The sequence below is a fragment of the Musca autumnalis genome, unplaced genomic scaffold (assembly GCF_047663935.1).
Source record: "Musca autumnalis isolate F117 unplaced genomic scaffold, ASM4766393v1 scaffold_3, whole genome shotgun sequence".
Lineage (NCBI taxonomy): Eukaryota > Metazoa > Arthropoda > Insecta > Diptera > Muscidae > Musca > Musca autumnalis.
The window spans coordinates 60,135,940-60,152,431 of record NW_027411866.1 but is presented as its reverse complement, the minus strand read 5'-3'; the positions used below and the strand labels follow the sequence as shown (position 1 = coordinate 60,152,431).

The 16,492-nt window shown below is 32.9% G+C and overlaps 1 protein-coding gene across 1 annotated transcript in view; it reads left to right on the top strand.

Moving 5' to 3' along the window:
• Cth (Cystathionine gamma-lyase) overlaps nt 1–13,143 on the top strand; it is a 155,088-nt gene extending 141,945 nt beyond the window's left edge. Inside the window, exon 6 of the mRNA XM_073979051.1 lies at nt 12,918–13,143. Coding sequence (XP_073835152.1) covers nt 12,918–13,068 — 151 coding nt within the window. The 3' untranslated portion in view covers nt 13,069–13,143. The remainder of the gene's footprint in view (nt 1–12,917) is intronic.
• The last annotated feature ends 3,349 nt before the right edge of the window (nt 13,144–16,492 follow it).

Sequence of the window (16,492 nt, the reverse complement as noted above, 5' to 3'; positions counted from 1 at the left end):
TTTTTTATTCCATTATAGATAGGTTTCGATTCTTGGCAGCATTCAGGAGGTTTCTTTCGTCTTGCAGTCCCGTCCATTCTTGAATATTTCTTATCCATGATGTTTCTTTTCTGCCTCTTGGTCTTCTTCCATCTATTGTGGTTTGGATAATGGCTTGGAGGAGCTTATATTTTTCATTGCGCATTATATGACCCAGATAAGATGTTTTTCGGCTTTTTACATCGCGTGTTATTTGTCGTTCCACATTCATCCGTCGTAGTACTTCTTCATTTGAAACGTGGTCAGTCCAGCGAATTTTTAGAATATGACGATAAATCCACATTTCAAAAGAATTTAGTCGTTTTTCGTCGGCTAATTTTATCGTCCAAGTTTCTGCAGAGTATAATAATACTGACCATATGTAGCATCTGACAAAACGTATTTTCGTTGAAAGGCCTATGTCATGGCTGGTTAGCGTTTTCTTATATTTGGAAAATGAATTTCTTGCCATTTCGATTCGGCACTTAATTTCACTTGACATATCCCAACGGTCATTTATCTGGACTCCTAGATATTTATATGTTCTTACACGTTCTATTTCTATGTTATTAATTATCAAAGGTACATTATTTTCCACCTGTTTTCTGCTGACAATCACATATTTAGTTTTTCTTATGTTTATTGATAATCCATATTTTTCACTGGTCTTCATGAGTGCATCTATTAGTCTTTGTAGCCCTGCTAAGCTGCTTGCCAGTAATGTGGTGTCATCAGCGTAACGAATGTTATTGATGAGGATGTTATTTATGCTAATGCCAATGTTTTTGGAAGCTATTGATTCTTGAAAATTTTTTTCTGAATATATGTATATTAAAGAGAAGAGGTGACAAAATATATCCTTGCCGTACACCTTTCGAAATTGGGATATTGTCAGATAATTCACCATCCACTTTAATATTTGATACTTGTTTCCAGTATAGATTTTGAATACATCTTTTATCACATTCTTCTAGTCCAATATCGGTTAAAATATCCATCAACTTATCGTGTTTTACGGTATCAAACGCCTTCTCGTAGTCCACAAAACAAAGAAAGACGTCCTTTTGAACTTCGCGTCATTTTTGTAGTAGAACGTGAACTCCAAGCAATGCTTCTCGGGTACCCATGCCTTCTCTGAATCCAAATTGTGTGTTACCCATATGCATCTCGCATAATGGGTATATTCGTCTGTGTATTATTTTTAAAAAGATTTTTAGAGCATGGCTCATAAGGTTAATTAGTCTAAAATCACCGCACAAATTCGAATTGTTTTTTTTAGGTATGGTTACAAATGTCGATTCCAGCCAGTCTTGAGGGTAATGTCCTGTGGCGAAAGCAAGGTAATCAGGCAAGGCAGCTTATGTACTCACCCCTTTAGTGCCAGAGGCGTGTTTAGCTGTAGAAAGTCTTCAAAAACGTATTTACTCAGAAAATGTTACAAGCAAAGAATGTGTTTGGGAAACCCTTTCAAAACTCAGATCTGTGTTAAATTTAAAACTTAGCTGCAGAATTAATTCAATATCTTTATTTTTATTTTGTTTCAAGACATTTGAATTGAATTTTATATTTACTTAATAAAACAACGTATTTACACCCAAAAGTCACTATAATTTCTCCTCATTTATAAGTATAGTTTATAAAGACTATCGCTTATAGCGCCCGATTTTGGTCGGTCCCTTGACCTACGTTATATGCTATTTCGACTGTATTACCTCAAATTTTATAATATTTCTAAAAATTCCATAATTTGTATAGATTTCGCACCATATCTCCAAAACTCCAAAATTTTCATTTCATTCATTTAATGTTTTCATTTGGAAACATATCAACGACAAAGGTAGCCGATATTCTTAATAATTAGGCTAAGATCATCGAAATAGTAAAAATCTTGCTATAGCAAAGACAACGGCAATTCTTTGTGGTTGTAAAATTCTGCGATAAACTATTACGTGGGGCTGTATGATTAAAAACTTCAATATTCTGAAAACTGGGCTTAAATTTTACATGGCGACTTTACCGAACGTGGCTCGATATTGTGTATTTTCAATTCTAAATGTCCTACTCTGTAAATATTTAAAATTGTATCCTAAATATTATGAATTCTTTCTATTGAATTTATATACTTTGTACCAATATTTCATATAAAATTCGAAAAATCTAACATGTAGAATTGAATATGTGCCCAAATTTTCCTGTCCATCGGACAAAAATTTACCGAGATATTAGCTTTCGAAGGGAAACATTTATTGTGTTCTGTATGTAGCATAGAATCTAAAAACGTCTTTTCCTCGAAGTGGCACTTTTGAAAGCGGTCCCCCCTGTAGCTCGAAAACGGATGCTCCGGTCTTTATATGTTTTTTGGGACTATTATACACATAAACCATGTACTTAACCGAGAGAGTCTTTAAAAAACTGCTGACGGAGTCCGTTTTTTTAAATCGAAATTTTGATTTTAACTGTTCAAAATTTTTAAAAATTGATTTTTTAAATTCCGTTTCGATAATGGACAAGATTATTGGGTTCGTAATGATCCCACAAAAATATATGCTGATTGGTTTTTTCTTTTTCGAACAACAGTGGGTACCGCAAACTGCTTTAGTAAAAACAGTGCTTTATAGGCGGGCATTTGTCAGAAAGGTTATACAAAAAAAAAATTAGAAGGTAACTCAAGGTTTAATAGATTTCTTATAAAAATGCATGAAAATGGTTTTTTTTTATACTTATAAGTGGCCATAACCCCTTAAAATAGCTTAACGTAACGCTATACAACATTTGAATTTTTCAAGATTTTTGGCCAAGTTAAAGAAAGCCAGATATCAGCGCAAAATTTCTGTGCAAGACCAAGCATGATTTGAAGTGTTTTAGTGTTTCATAAAACACTTTTGTGTTGATTAATGCGAAACTCGTAGTAAATGAGCTGTAACTCGTCGAGTTTTAGAGATATCAGCATAAAAATTTGACACCAACTAAAAATTAGAAGTCGTAGAAAAAATATAATTTGCTAACTCAAAAAATGCATTTTTTGAGTTATGCCACTCTTTGAGTAAATGAGCGATATGTATATGCATTAGCCACACTTTATTTTATTACATGGAGTGCAAAAATTTTACAATGACAATATAATCTTGTATACATATGGATATAATAGGTACATCTGGATCCTTGATTCTGGAACTTGTGTGTGGCTACTTGATACAGCGACTTATGTTTATTTGGTCCTTGCACTATAGGTAATTTGCCCTGTTTTTGAGACAAAAATTAATAACAGCGGAATTAAAGAATTTTTTAACTTTCTAAATTATTTATATGTAAAAGTGAGATAAAACAAAGATTTTTACAGATAAATTCGGATATAAGGAACAACGGTTATAAGCAACTACGTATATAACGAACAAAGCTATTTTTTCCAATGCCATTTTCATTAGTTTTCTTATACACAACAAACTGATGAAAACGATCATGGTAGTAAGTAACACAAATTTTGTCCCCGCGAGTAGATTTTCCAACGAATTGTTACTACACTTTTGTATATTTTTTGAATATACGTTAATAAAGACGAGTTTAGTACTCCTTTAAACCGTATTAATGATTAATATGTAAAGCTGAAAACAGATACAACGTTTGATTAAAGTTTTGTGTCGTTTTGGCCGTTTTTACACTGTTGGGCATGATGCCGAAAAATTCAAATTCATTTGAAATATATGCCGACAAACAGATAAACGCTGGACTTTGGTATCGTCGTCGCCCTGTTGTTGTTGTTTTTTTCTCGACGCCCAACGCAAAACTTTAATCAAACGTTGTATCTGTTTTCAGCTTAATAGAGAGATAAAATAAAGCTTACTACTGCCGCACCGTTTATAGAAAACCACGGATATACCGAACAATTTGTCGCAATTACTTATTTCACTTGCAATGAAATTGTAAACAACAATATTTTTACATTTATTATTTATTTTTTACATTTATTATTTATTTCCTCAAACCAAATTTCCACAATTTTAAGACTTTTTATTGAGAAGTAACCTAATATATGCTCTGTTCCAGAACCTGCAAGAAGCTACTATTTTTTACTACGATAACATTTTTTCCTTTATGCTATCGGAAAAATAGTAAAAATTTGTAGATTCTTGCAGTCCTGGAACAGACCAAAAATCTCATCAATATCACAAAACGGGCAAAATCGGGGCTTGTAATAATAACAATGTAGAAGGCTTTCAGTAATGTGTTCTAGGTGGCAAAATCACGGCCAAACACGGCCAATTTAGTATAACCCTATATGAAGTGATTTTAAGAAAAATAAAATATTTATTTCTGACTTTTTGTGTTTTTTGGTCGCTACCCAAAATGTTTAAGCTATATTATATATGAAATAAATTCCTCTCGCAATTGCCAATCTATTCCATTTTACATATATTTATATTTGGCTTATTTTTTCGCGGATTTAAGTACATTAAAATATGTCTTACAATATATATTTTTTTAGTTCTTCTTCGAAATTCTCAATTTAACTGCAATTTAAATTGCGATAATGACGCTATTTTGAAAAATGTCATTCATATTAATAAATTTTGACATGTTCTTTTTTCAATGCCAACTAAAAAATTATTATTATTAAAAGTTGCAAAATCGACTTTTTGCCTCAAAAACAGGGAAAATTACCTATAGTGCCTTGTAATGTTTTTTCTCGTGTGTTCTTCAGATCATTCAAAAGTTCCTAAAATAAAATGTATAGAAGTCCAATGAAATGACGCGATAATGAATTGTGTCAAGATATGTATCAATACTTACCACAGATATATTATAAATATTCTTCTTAAATTTTTCATCCTCCCTATGATTTAGCTCGTAACACGTTATTTTTTGAATATTAAATTTTTGGACAACAAACGCATCAAAATACGTTTTTTAATTATTAATAAACAAAATGACAGAATATGTTTTTCTATATTGTTAAAAAAAATAATGTTGAAAAGAGATTACAAGAGAGAAACATTGTCTATTACACTACCCATCGGTAGTCTATAAAATAGTCAATATATTACACGCCGCATTACCTGTAAGTAGTGAATTGACATATTTCCAGTGACAAAATCAGGCTATAGGCTATTTTGTGTGCCATTTTGGGTGTAAAGTAACTAGGATCAATGAGTAACTAGTTACATAACTATGTCAAAGTATCAATTGCTATTTCTTGAACAACTGGGTAACTTCATAGTTGTTCAATGGGCTTCCCTGCTATTATGTCAATTCACTAGTTACTGGTAATGCTGAGTGTAATATATTGACTATTTTATAGACTACCGATGGATAGTTAATCAACAATGTTTCTCTCTTGTAATCTCTTTTCAAAATTATTATTTCTCTTTTTGAAAACAAAATAGAAAAAATGTCAATTTAATTTAATTTTTTCTGAATTTAGAAAAGACGTATTTTGATGCGCTGATGTGCAAAAATTTGTCGTTAAATGAAGATAAAACAAACGTGAAGAACAGAAGAATGTTTGGTAAGTATCGATATTTTTGGGACAATAGATTTTTTTATTATCTCATTACATTTTGTACATTTTATTTTAGGTACTTCTGAATTATCTGAAGGACACTTGAGATGAACATTCCCAAGACCAAATACACAGTTCTAGTTCATGGATTCACACAAGTTTCAATAACAAGAATCAAAAGATAAACATTAAATTGTCCTTTTGTGATATATGTATGTATATACACGCCATGTAATTAAATAAATCGTGGTTAGCGCATATACAGATTAACTGTTATAATTATATTTTTTAAACTGATATAATATCCGTTATACGTTAAGCATTTACCCATTTAGCTGATCAAAACATACTAGTGATTTTGGCTATAATTTCTAACTATCGATTTAACTGGTTACTGGTAATGCAATGAAGGGACGATTGAGTTTCCCAAGACTATCCAATTACCTGGTTACTGGTAATGCAATGAAGGGATGATTGACTTTCCAAGACTATCGAATTGCCTGGTTACTGGTAATGCAGTGAGGGGGCAATAGACCCCTTCCTATGACATCCCCATGTTAAATTCACCAGTCTATAACATTGCGAGTAGATTGGGCGGTAACTAGGGGTGTTTACCAGTAGCCAGCAAAATTGCTAGTTATTCCCTAGTTACCCTCACTGCATTACCAGTAACCATCCAATTCGATAGTCATTTGAAAGGCAATTGTCTCCTCAGTACATTACCAGTAACCAGTCAATTCTGTGGTCAGAAATGATAGTCCAAATCTCTAGTAAGTTGTAATCAGAATAACAGTTTGAATAACACAATTATAACAATTAATCTGTATATTTCGAATATGCGCTAACCACGCTTTATTTAATTACATGACGTGGATAAACATACAGACATATACTATAAAGGACAATTTAATATTAATCTTTGAATTTCTTGATATTGAAAATTATGCGTGAATGCTTGATACTGGCATCAAATATTCTTCTAAAAATATTCATCCTTTTTTAATTTAGCCCAATAACATGTTTGTTGCATCTTTATTTAGCAATAAGTTTTTGCACATCAAACGCACCAACAAAATTTTTTTAATTCAGAATAAAAAATAAATTTTATACAAAATGACAATACATTTATTCTATTTTGATTTCAAAAAGAGAAATAATGTTGAAAAGAGATTACAAAAGAGAAACATTGTCGATAACACTATCCATCGGTAGTCTATAAAATAGTCAATATAAAGGGTGGTTAAATTGTAAGGGCCGATGTTGAATGTGAACCACACCTAAACGCCAAGTTTTTTTCCGAGTTTTATTTGACATTTCTCTATTTGAGACTTACTCAATTTGAACCATGGAGATATACACAATCCAACAACGTGTTAAAGTTATCCAGACTTATTATGAAAATGGGCGTTCAAATCAAAATGCATATCGTGCACTTCGTGATTTTTTTGGTCAATTTGATCGTCCAAATGTGCGTACAATCGCAAAAATCGCTCGTACTGCAGAAAATATTGCTGCTGTTCGCGATAGTGTGGCTGAAGAGCCGTCCAACTCAACTCGTCGTTGTGCCCGACAATTGCACCTCTCACGCTCGTCGTTGATGAACATTATGCATAAAGACTTGCATTTACATGCTTACAAGGTGCAATTGGCTCAAGAACTAAAGCCTTTTGACCATTCCAAACGTCGTGAATGGGCAGAATGGTGGCAAGAAATGGCAACAGTGGATGATCAATTTTCCAAGAAAATCATCTTCAGTGATGAGGCACATTTTCACCTCAGTGGATTCGTCAATAAACAGAATTGCCGCATTTGGGAGAATGAGAATCCAAGAGTGATTGTCGAAAAACCAATGCACCCACAAAGAGTGACTGTTTGGTGCGGTTTATGGGCTGGCGGCATCATCGGGCCGTATTATTTCCAAAATGAGGCCGGTCAGGCAGTTACTGTGAATGGTGTTCGCTATCGTGAGATGATAACGAACTTTTTATGGCCCGAATTGGAAGATATGGATGTGGACGATATGTGGTTTCAGCAGGACGGTGCCACTTGCCACACAGCTAACGAAAAAATGGCTCTTTTGCGCAACAAATTCAATGGCCGTGTTATCTCACGTTATGGCGATGTCAATTGGCCGCCAAGATCATGTGATTTGACACCGTTGGACTTTTTTCTTTGGGGTTATTTGAAAGAAAAGGTGTACGTCGATAAGCCAGCAACAATTCAAGAGCTAAATGATGAGATAATTCGGCACATTAACGGCATAGAACCTCCATAATGCCTCAGGGTCATCAAAAATTTGGACCATCGGATGGAGGTGTGCCGCCGTGGCCGCGGCGCCCATTTGGCCGATATTTTGTTCCATACATAATTGAGTAATACCAATATATCATAATAAAATAAAATTACAATAATTTCCTAAATAATTTGTGTTTTATTCAAAATCAACATAGGCCCTTACAATTTACCACCCTTATTTCGATAACCACGAACTGGAAACCGTCGAATCATTCAAGGATTTGGGTATTTTACTGGATCACCCACCGTTTAACTTTTAGATTGCATATAAACTCCATGGTGAATAAAGCCCACGGTGCCTTAGGTTTTATGAAACGCTGGGGTAAAGAATTTTCGGATACACTTGTTATTAAGAATCTGTATATATCTTTTGTTCGCAGTATTCTTGAATACGGTGCAATAATTTGGGATCCACAGTATACTATATACTCCAATCTGATTGAATCAGTTCAAAAACAATTTCTGTTATTCTGCTTGCGTCATCATAGGTGGAACCACCAAACACTGCCCTCATATGAAACAAGACTCAAAATGATTAAACTGCCAAATTGAAAAGCCGACGTATAACGTTGGGACTAAATTTTCTTTTAAATGTTATTCAGGAAAACATTTATTCGGATCTGATTATGAGCAGAATCTTACTAAATGTCTCCAATAGACCAACTCGAAATCACTTCAAGTTCAATATTTTCAAACTAATTATGCCAATAATGATCCACTACGCCGTCTTATGCTTCAATTTAATAAATTCTATTCTCAGATCGATCTATCCGAAAGTAAAGTCAGTTTAAAACGAAAAATAATATTGCTTCTGAATACTTAATCCAAATCGAATCTAAATTGTATATATGTAAATTAATTTAGTCTGTACGGATATTTGTATTATCTATAGACCCAATAAAAAAAGCGGAAAATGGAAAATACGTCAAAAAACTGGAACAAATGTCAAAGTCGGCGTATCAGCCAATCAGACGCCGGCAACCATGTTACTATTTTTTACTCGCCCAAATTTGTCGTGTAAAAAGTTTTTAGAGAGGGCGTCATTCAGCGCCATTTTTGTTTAAAGAGAAGTGAACATTTTACGACTTTTTTGTGTACGGGAACGCTTTTTCGGGTAAAATTGTAAAAACTCTTTAGTTCTGGAACAAAGTAATGTTTGAGTGATTTTTATATGTACATACAGATATGGCCAAAATAATAAGTACAAACATAAGTATGCATATTTTTCGTTCAATTCAGAAAATGTATTCACTGTAAGACAATGTTCAGTTTAAATTTAAGTTTTGCAACATAAATGACACTTAAAAAATAAATTTTGCGTAGATCTTCAAGATAAACAAACTTCTAAATGCGATATTAAGAAAAAAGCCATAAAAATTGATGGACAAAATAATAAGTACATTTTGGAAATCATTAATTAATATTAGTATATTCAATTGTTTTAGGATAGATTGTAATTTAGGATGTTTATATTATTAATATTTGTTGCAGAGAAATGCATAAGTAGCTGATTTTGGCACTCATAAGCCACATGCTAAAAAACAAGCGTATGTGCGGCTTGCTACTCTTAAAAATAAATGCAAGTGTTGCTTGCCATTCTTAAAATATGTACGAGTGTGGCTAGCCACTCAAAAAATAAGTTATTTAAAAATGGATATTTTTTGATACTTGCGTATGCTTTGCCAAGTAGTTTTAAATACGCAATAACATTTTCTGTTATACTTTCTTCCTCATAGCACATCAAGTATTGTTTTCAACCCTTGTTATTCAACCGATTGTCTCGTGCTCTCCGAGAGAGTGAGAGCTAAGATCACTTTCTATCACTGATTTTCAAGCGTTAAAAGAACATGCAAAAGCATACTTCCAAGCAAATAAAGAAAAGCATAAACAAACGAAACAACAACAAATAAAATTAGAATTGTTTATTTTTCGAAATGTTGTGTGTGTGCTTCCACTTGATGAGTCACTTGGCAAACTATCTACGATTGCGAGTTTTGTAACAGTGCAAAATACGATGGACACTTGTTTTACTTATTACACACAAGCAACGGTCTTGATGCGTCGTATTTTTTTTTTTTTGTGGTGGTGGAAAAAATACAGAGTGCAAGAAAACACATGCATCAAAAAGCAAAAGGCCTAAAAAACTTGTATGCGCTCAAGTGGCTTCCGAAGCCAAGTGACTTGTTGATGATCTCTGATTTGTTGCTTCCACCTTTATTTTGACCTACTTTTAGTATTCTTTTTTGGCATATTGCTTAGAAGTTTGCTGTAATTTTCAAAAGTTATTTAATACCAAACTTTTTGAATAAAATTCCAAATTTGATGTTTATTTTGGAACGATTGTGTACCAATGCGCTATTTTAAGTGTCCGCAAAGGTTTACTATTGCATTCATATCCGATTACTGCATAGGCGAGTCAAGTTACTTCATTATATTGTCCTGGAACCCATCCTTGACATATAGGGATGCATTTTTTGGACCGTAGTTCTGTTGAAAAATTCATATAAAAAACAAATTTTCTTCTGTTAGTAGCAACAATGTGTTGACCAATATGTTTATACCCTACACCACTATGTGGGGAGGGTATTATAAGTTGGTTTTGGCCAAAAAGTTTGTAACGCATCGAAATAATGGTCGTAGACCCATACTTATATATACCAAAATGAATGTCTCGACGAGCTGAGTCGATCAGGCTATGTGTGTCCGTCCGTCAGTCCGTCCGTCCGTCTGTCCATCTAAACCTTGTAATCACGCTACAGGTCGCAATTTTGATCGGATCGTCACCAAATTTTGCATGTTGATGAGGGTCCCGGAGGGGAAGAAGCCTATTGATTTTGGTGATGGTCGGCTAATATTCAGGGGTCGGAATGGGCAAAAAACTTATTTGCGGAAAAAGTCAACGTTTTATTTCAAAGCGAATATCTCCGTATCTATAAGGGGTATATTAAAGGCAAAGCCTGCTAATGAAAGCAGAAAATATCACCTTTACAGCGATGTATGGTAGGTTGTCGTAGGTGGTCAAACAACGAAGATATCGCAATAGTCGCTTATAGAACCCCACTTTTCATTTATTCGATTTTAATTCTAATGACGAATAACACAGCTCTTGTTGGATACTTTCCAAAAACAAAACCTGGCTATGAAAGTAGAAAATCCTGTCTTTACAATGATGCAAAGTAGGTTAGCGTAGGTGGCCAAATAACGGAGATATCACAATAGTCGGTAATACATCCCATTTTTCCAATATTAAAGAAATCACGCTACAGGTCGTAATTTGGATAGGATCGTCACCAAATTTTGGGTGTTGATGGGGGTCCCGCAGGGGAAAAAGCCTATTTATTTTGGTGATGGTCGGATAATATTTAGGGGTCGGAATGGGCAAAAACTTTTTTGGAGAAAAAGACAATTTTTTTTCCAAACCGAATATCTCAGCTTCTATAGGGGGTATGCCAAAAGCAAAACCTGCAAATGAAAGTAGAAAATATCGCCTTTGCAACGATTTATAGTAGGTTGTTGTAGGTGGTCAAACAACGAAGATATCGCAATAGCCGCTATTAAAACACAACTTCTCATTTTTGCGATATAAAAAATAATGACGAATAGCACAGCATTCTTGGGGACCTTCCAAAAGCAAAGTCCGACTGTGAAAGTAGAACATCGCATCTTTACAATGATGTAAAGCATGTTGGCGTATGTGGCCAAATAACGGAGATATAGCAATAGTCGTTAATACGTCCTATTTTTTAATTTTTTGTAATCACGCTACACGTCGGTGTAAATGGGGGTCCCACAGAGGAATGAACCTATTGATTTTGGTAATGGTCGGATATTATTCAGCGGTCGGAATGTGATGGTTGGCATACATCCCACTTTTCCATTTTTTATTTGGCCTGTATTAATGAAGCTAAGCTATCCCAATTTTAATATTTTGAATTTTACCAGTCAAAAGCTTATGCACAGGGCAAGTGGTGTAGGGTATAACATAGTCGGCCCCGACCCGACTATAGCCTTGGCTCACTTGTTTTGTATTGGAAATGGGTCCCAGCATCTGTAATGTGATATATTGGATAAAGACCATACCAGGAAAAAATAATCAGTCTCACACCATTAGGTGGCTACCTCCGTGTTTAATTGGATTTTTGTAACTATTGTATGAAATTCCTCTCCCTTGAGATTGAAATTCATCTTGTCGTAATTGTTACCGAATAAACTTATTTTATTCATATTTATTTCAATGCTCTAGAGAAAATTTCGCCAATTTTGTCCATGTAAGTTTTTCCCGACCGACCCATATCATTGTTAGCTAAGGAAGACCTCGTCAACAAAATTTTTTTCCGAAACATTTGAACGCCTTTTGTTAATTATTCTGGTAATTTGATAGCCCCTAGTATTCTCCGAGCTATTCGGGTGAATATAACATTACCTATGCCAACAGTACTTTCCCAAGATGAGTTTAATAGGTCTCTAAAGCGAGAGCAACAATGGGTCTATCGACTGTTTATTACACCGTGTTTTTTCAGTTTCATTTTGGTTTCAATGTATTTTAGAAAAAACCCACCGGCTTTTCCAGGGATTTGGCTTTTATCGAAAATTTTTTCTCTCATTTCTTAATTTTTACGCCAATCTCCCCTCTCCAGTGTAATAGTGCTCATTTCGTCCCATCCACTAATTATTTTTTTTTATTTTTGTCTAATATTATTAGCACAGCTAAATTACTAACCAACCTTTATTAAAATTTACTCGGTTATTGGTAAATAATAAAAAATCCAAAATGTACTTATTTTTTTGGCCAACAAAATTTTGAACTTTTAGAAAAAAGTGGCACAAAAACAAAATATTACCAATTTTTTTGCGTTTTTATGCTTGTTGCATCATTTATTACGAATAGAAGTTTCGAAATGTAAAGCAGTTCACATCGTTTTTGAGAAAAAAACTGATTGTGGAGTACACAATCAAACATAAACTATGATGTACTTATTATTTTGGCCATATGTGTATATCCACTGAATTTTTTATAGTAAAAAGGCAATTTGTCTTTCAAATAATCTATGTGTATCGTACTAATAAATTATTAATCGAATTAATATTTTTTATTATTTTTTTCTAGATCTGTAATGACCCATGCTTCTGTACCAGCGGAAGACAGAAAGAAGTTGGGAATAACTGATTCATTAATCCGATTATCGGTTGGGCTTGAAGATGTTGAAGATTTAATAGATGATCTAAGCAACGCATTAAAAGCAGCACAAAGTGTTTAATTTGTTACAAAAATACAATATGCATTTGTATGAAAAAGTTTGACTCAAATATAAAAAAATAATTTTAATGTATAATTATTTACCCCTTCTGTGTTTAGTAAAATGATAACACTGCGAAACAGCATATGTGGGGTGGTGGAATATTCCTTTTGGATATGAAAGCCCTTGGTGAGTATATTGAGAACCCAAAAGAAAATTTCGTCATAGGTGAAGTTTCTGAGATATCGCATGATGCACTTTTTATTTTTCCCCTATAATACTAGGGAAAATACCTTCATATCTCTGTTTGGCGTTATTGTAGCTTCCTTTTGAGATTACATGTCTGCAGTCAAATCGATTGGCGAATCATTCTTCTAATTCAATTCCTTTCAAATCCTTCTCATCCTTTATTTCTTGAACCGTAGCAAAAGGACCACAAGATGAGATTTTCCAACACTCAAACATTCTACAAAAAGTTGCTCAGAAGATTTTAGATACGGTTCTCATTCGTAGCTTTGTTCCCGTACTTTTTAATAGTAAAACTCAAAAAAGCTGGCAAAGTCGGCGAACCAGCCAATTAGACGCCGACATCCATGTTCCTTTTTTTTACTCGTTCAAATTTGTCGAGTAAAAAGTTTTTAAAGAGGGCGTCATTCAGCGCCATTTTTTTAAGAGAAGTGAACATTTTACAACTTTTTTGTGAACGGGAACGGGTTTTTAGTGTAAAATGTGTAAGAGTCGTAAAAATTTTAAAAACGTTTTAGTTCTGAAAAAAGCTAGTGTTTTGTTTTTATATATTGAAAGACAAAGTTATAATCAAATTAAGTAGTGTTTTATTATTTCACTCTTTACAGTATGAGTTAGGAATAGACAATGCACAATGGTCCCAAATCCAAATTTTCTGGCCAAAACTATTTCAACGTCCATTTTGTATTGAAATTAATTATTATTTATAATAAATGTGAACAAACAGCAATTCATACGTTTTATCGACCAAAACGACCAAAAACTGTCAAAATTTGTTGAACAGGGTGGTCCCGTTGTGTGGGGTCTAAACAAAACATTGACCTATGTTAATAATTTTTGGTACGAATGATTCATATCTTCCAAGAGGTCAAAATACCAAATTTCAGCCGAATCGGTCATAAACAGATATTTGATGGAAAACGATTCGACTCGTTTTGACATAAATCGAAAAAGTATATCTCTAATATTGGTGAATATTTTAATGAAATTGAAAATGGGTTTTAAAAATATTATTCAAATAAGGGGCGTTTGCGATGCAAAACTATATGTATCATCAACGGCACTCCGATTATATACCATTTCGATTCTGCAAATCGAGTCGATTCGGTTTTCATCACATACCCGAAAGTGTCGCTAAAATCCACAAAATATCTAAAATCGGACGGTACTTTTATGTGGGGGCTATGAAAAAAAACTGGACCTATTTTCAAAAAAATTATACATACTTGTTTTCTACACTCTGAAACCCTTAAATATGAATTTTAAGGAAAATCGGTTGATAGATGTGGGTATTACCGTTCTATTTCAATTGGATACTACGTACAGTCTCAACAGGTATTTACAAAAAATTCTCCCATCTTAAAATAGAAAAATCCACTTTATTTTAACTGTGGCAAATTTGAGCACGATTTGACTTCTGAATTTATTAGTACAGACCCCCTGCTATCTTTCAAATTCGATTTGGAGGTGGACATATTTGAAAATTTTTTTAAAAGTTTAAGTATATTTAAAAAATATTTGTACAAATAATTTTTAATATATATAAAAACCTTGATTTTATTACGCTAATTTTACAAATTCCATCGTTCTTTTTGTTAATATTATGAAAGTGCTCATTAACAGCTTCCCGATTCATAACAACTTTGGTCTCACTTCTGTATATTTATGCAGCGACGCAATACAACAAAAATTGTATATTTTACAGCACAAAGTCTGTTTTATTTTTACATAAAAAAGTGTCAACTTTGGTACTGCGCCAATCAACGAATACTAACGTTATTTACAAAAGCTAATTATTTTCAGATGACTTGATGTGATTTTTATTATTCTGTTCAAAAAAAATAAAATTTCGAAACTTCAAAAATAGGGTTTTGGCCAAAAATTTCCTGATTGAAACCTATGTGCAATGACGAGTCTCTACTCTATAACTAGTGATCTATAATTCTAGATACTTAATGATAATTAGGATGCTCATTACTTATATTGATAGTGATGACACTTGGCAGAGATGATAAATTATTGTAACTATTATATGTAACAACCCTTTCCTCAAGATAAAGTTTTATTATATTGCAAAATACAAAAATAAGTTTCAATAAACATATCGTTTTGGAGTCCATTGTTCCAGAATGTAAATTAGAAGAATGAGGAATAGAATTTTGTACGATTTCAAAATCAGATAGATTGGGCATATTTATTTTATTATTTTCAGAATCATTTCAATTTCTTGGTCTCAAATGAACTCTATTTCTTCTATATTTACTACCCCTTTCATCTTGAATAAAATACGATCTTTTACAGTCCAATATTCCTACCACTGTTCCTGGAAACCAATTCGATTTTGAATCTCTCTAAAAATATACTTTAACCCCTATTTTAAATTGACATAATTCATTGCTGTTTCGATTATAACATCTGATAGATTGTTCTTTTTTTATCAAAAGTTTTTTTTTATATTCTTTGAATTTTACCACTTTCGGTTTTAATTTATTTGACAATACAGGAATATTTATGCGCAAATTTCTAGACATCAGAAGTTGTGCTGGATACGGTAAGTTATTTTTTTCTGTGTTACGATAATGTAATAAAGCTAAATATGGATCAGTCTTTGATTCCTTACATTTATTTAAAAAAATTTTTGACAATTTTAACAGAACTCTCATCTCAGCCTGACCATTTGATTTTGCATTATATGGGCTTGTGACAATATGTTCTATATCCCATTCACGTAAGAAGTTTTTAAAATTTAAAGATTGAAATGGTGGACCCCAATCTGACACTAATGATATGGGAATACCATGACGAGCAAAAATAGATTTTAAATGTGTTATGATATTATAAGCCCTAGAATCATTGTTCAAAAATCCAATCTCAATGAATTTAAAGTAATAATCTGTGACAATCAGATACATTTTACTATTAAAATACATTAGATCTATACCGACTTGTTGGAAAGGAAATTTATTTATTTCATAGTTTTTTAAAGGCTCTTTTGTATTTGACGGTCTAAATTCTGCACATACTAAAAATTGATCAATCATATTTTTTATATCAACAGACATGTTGGTCCAATATAAAATTTCTCTTGCCATGTTTAAACATTTATTAATTCCCAAATGACCTTTGTGTATCTTTTCTAACATTTCTAAACGCATAGAAGATGGTACTATTAATTTTGTTCCTTTAAAGTCTATATTAT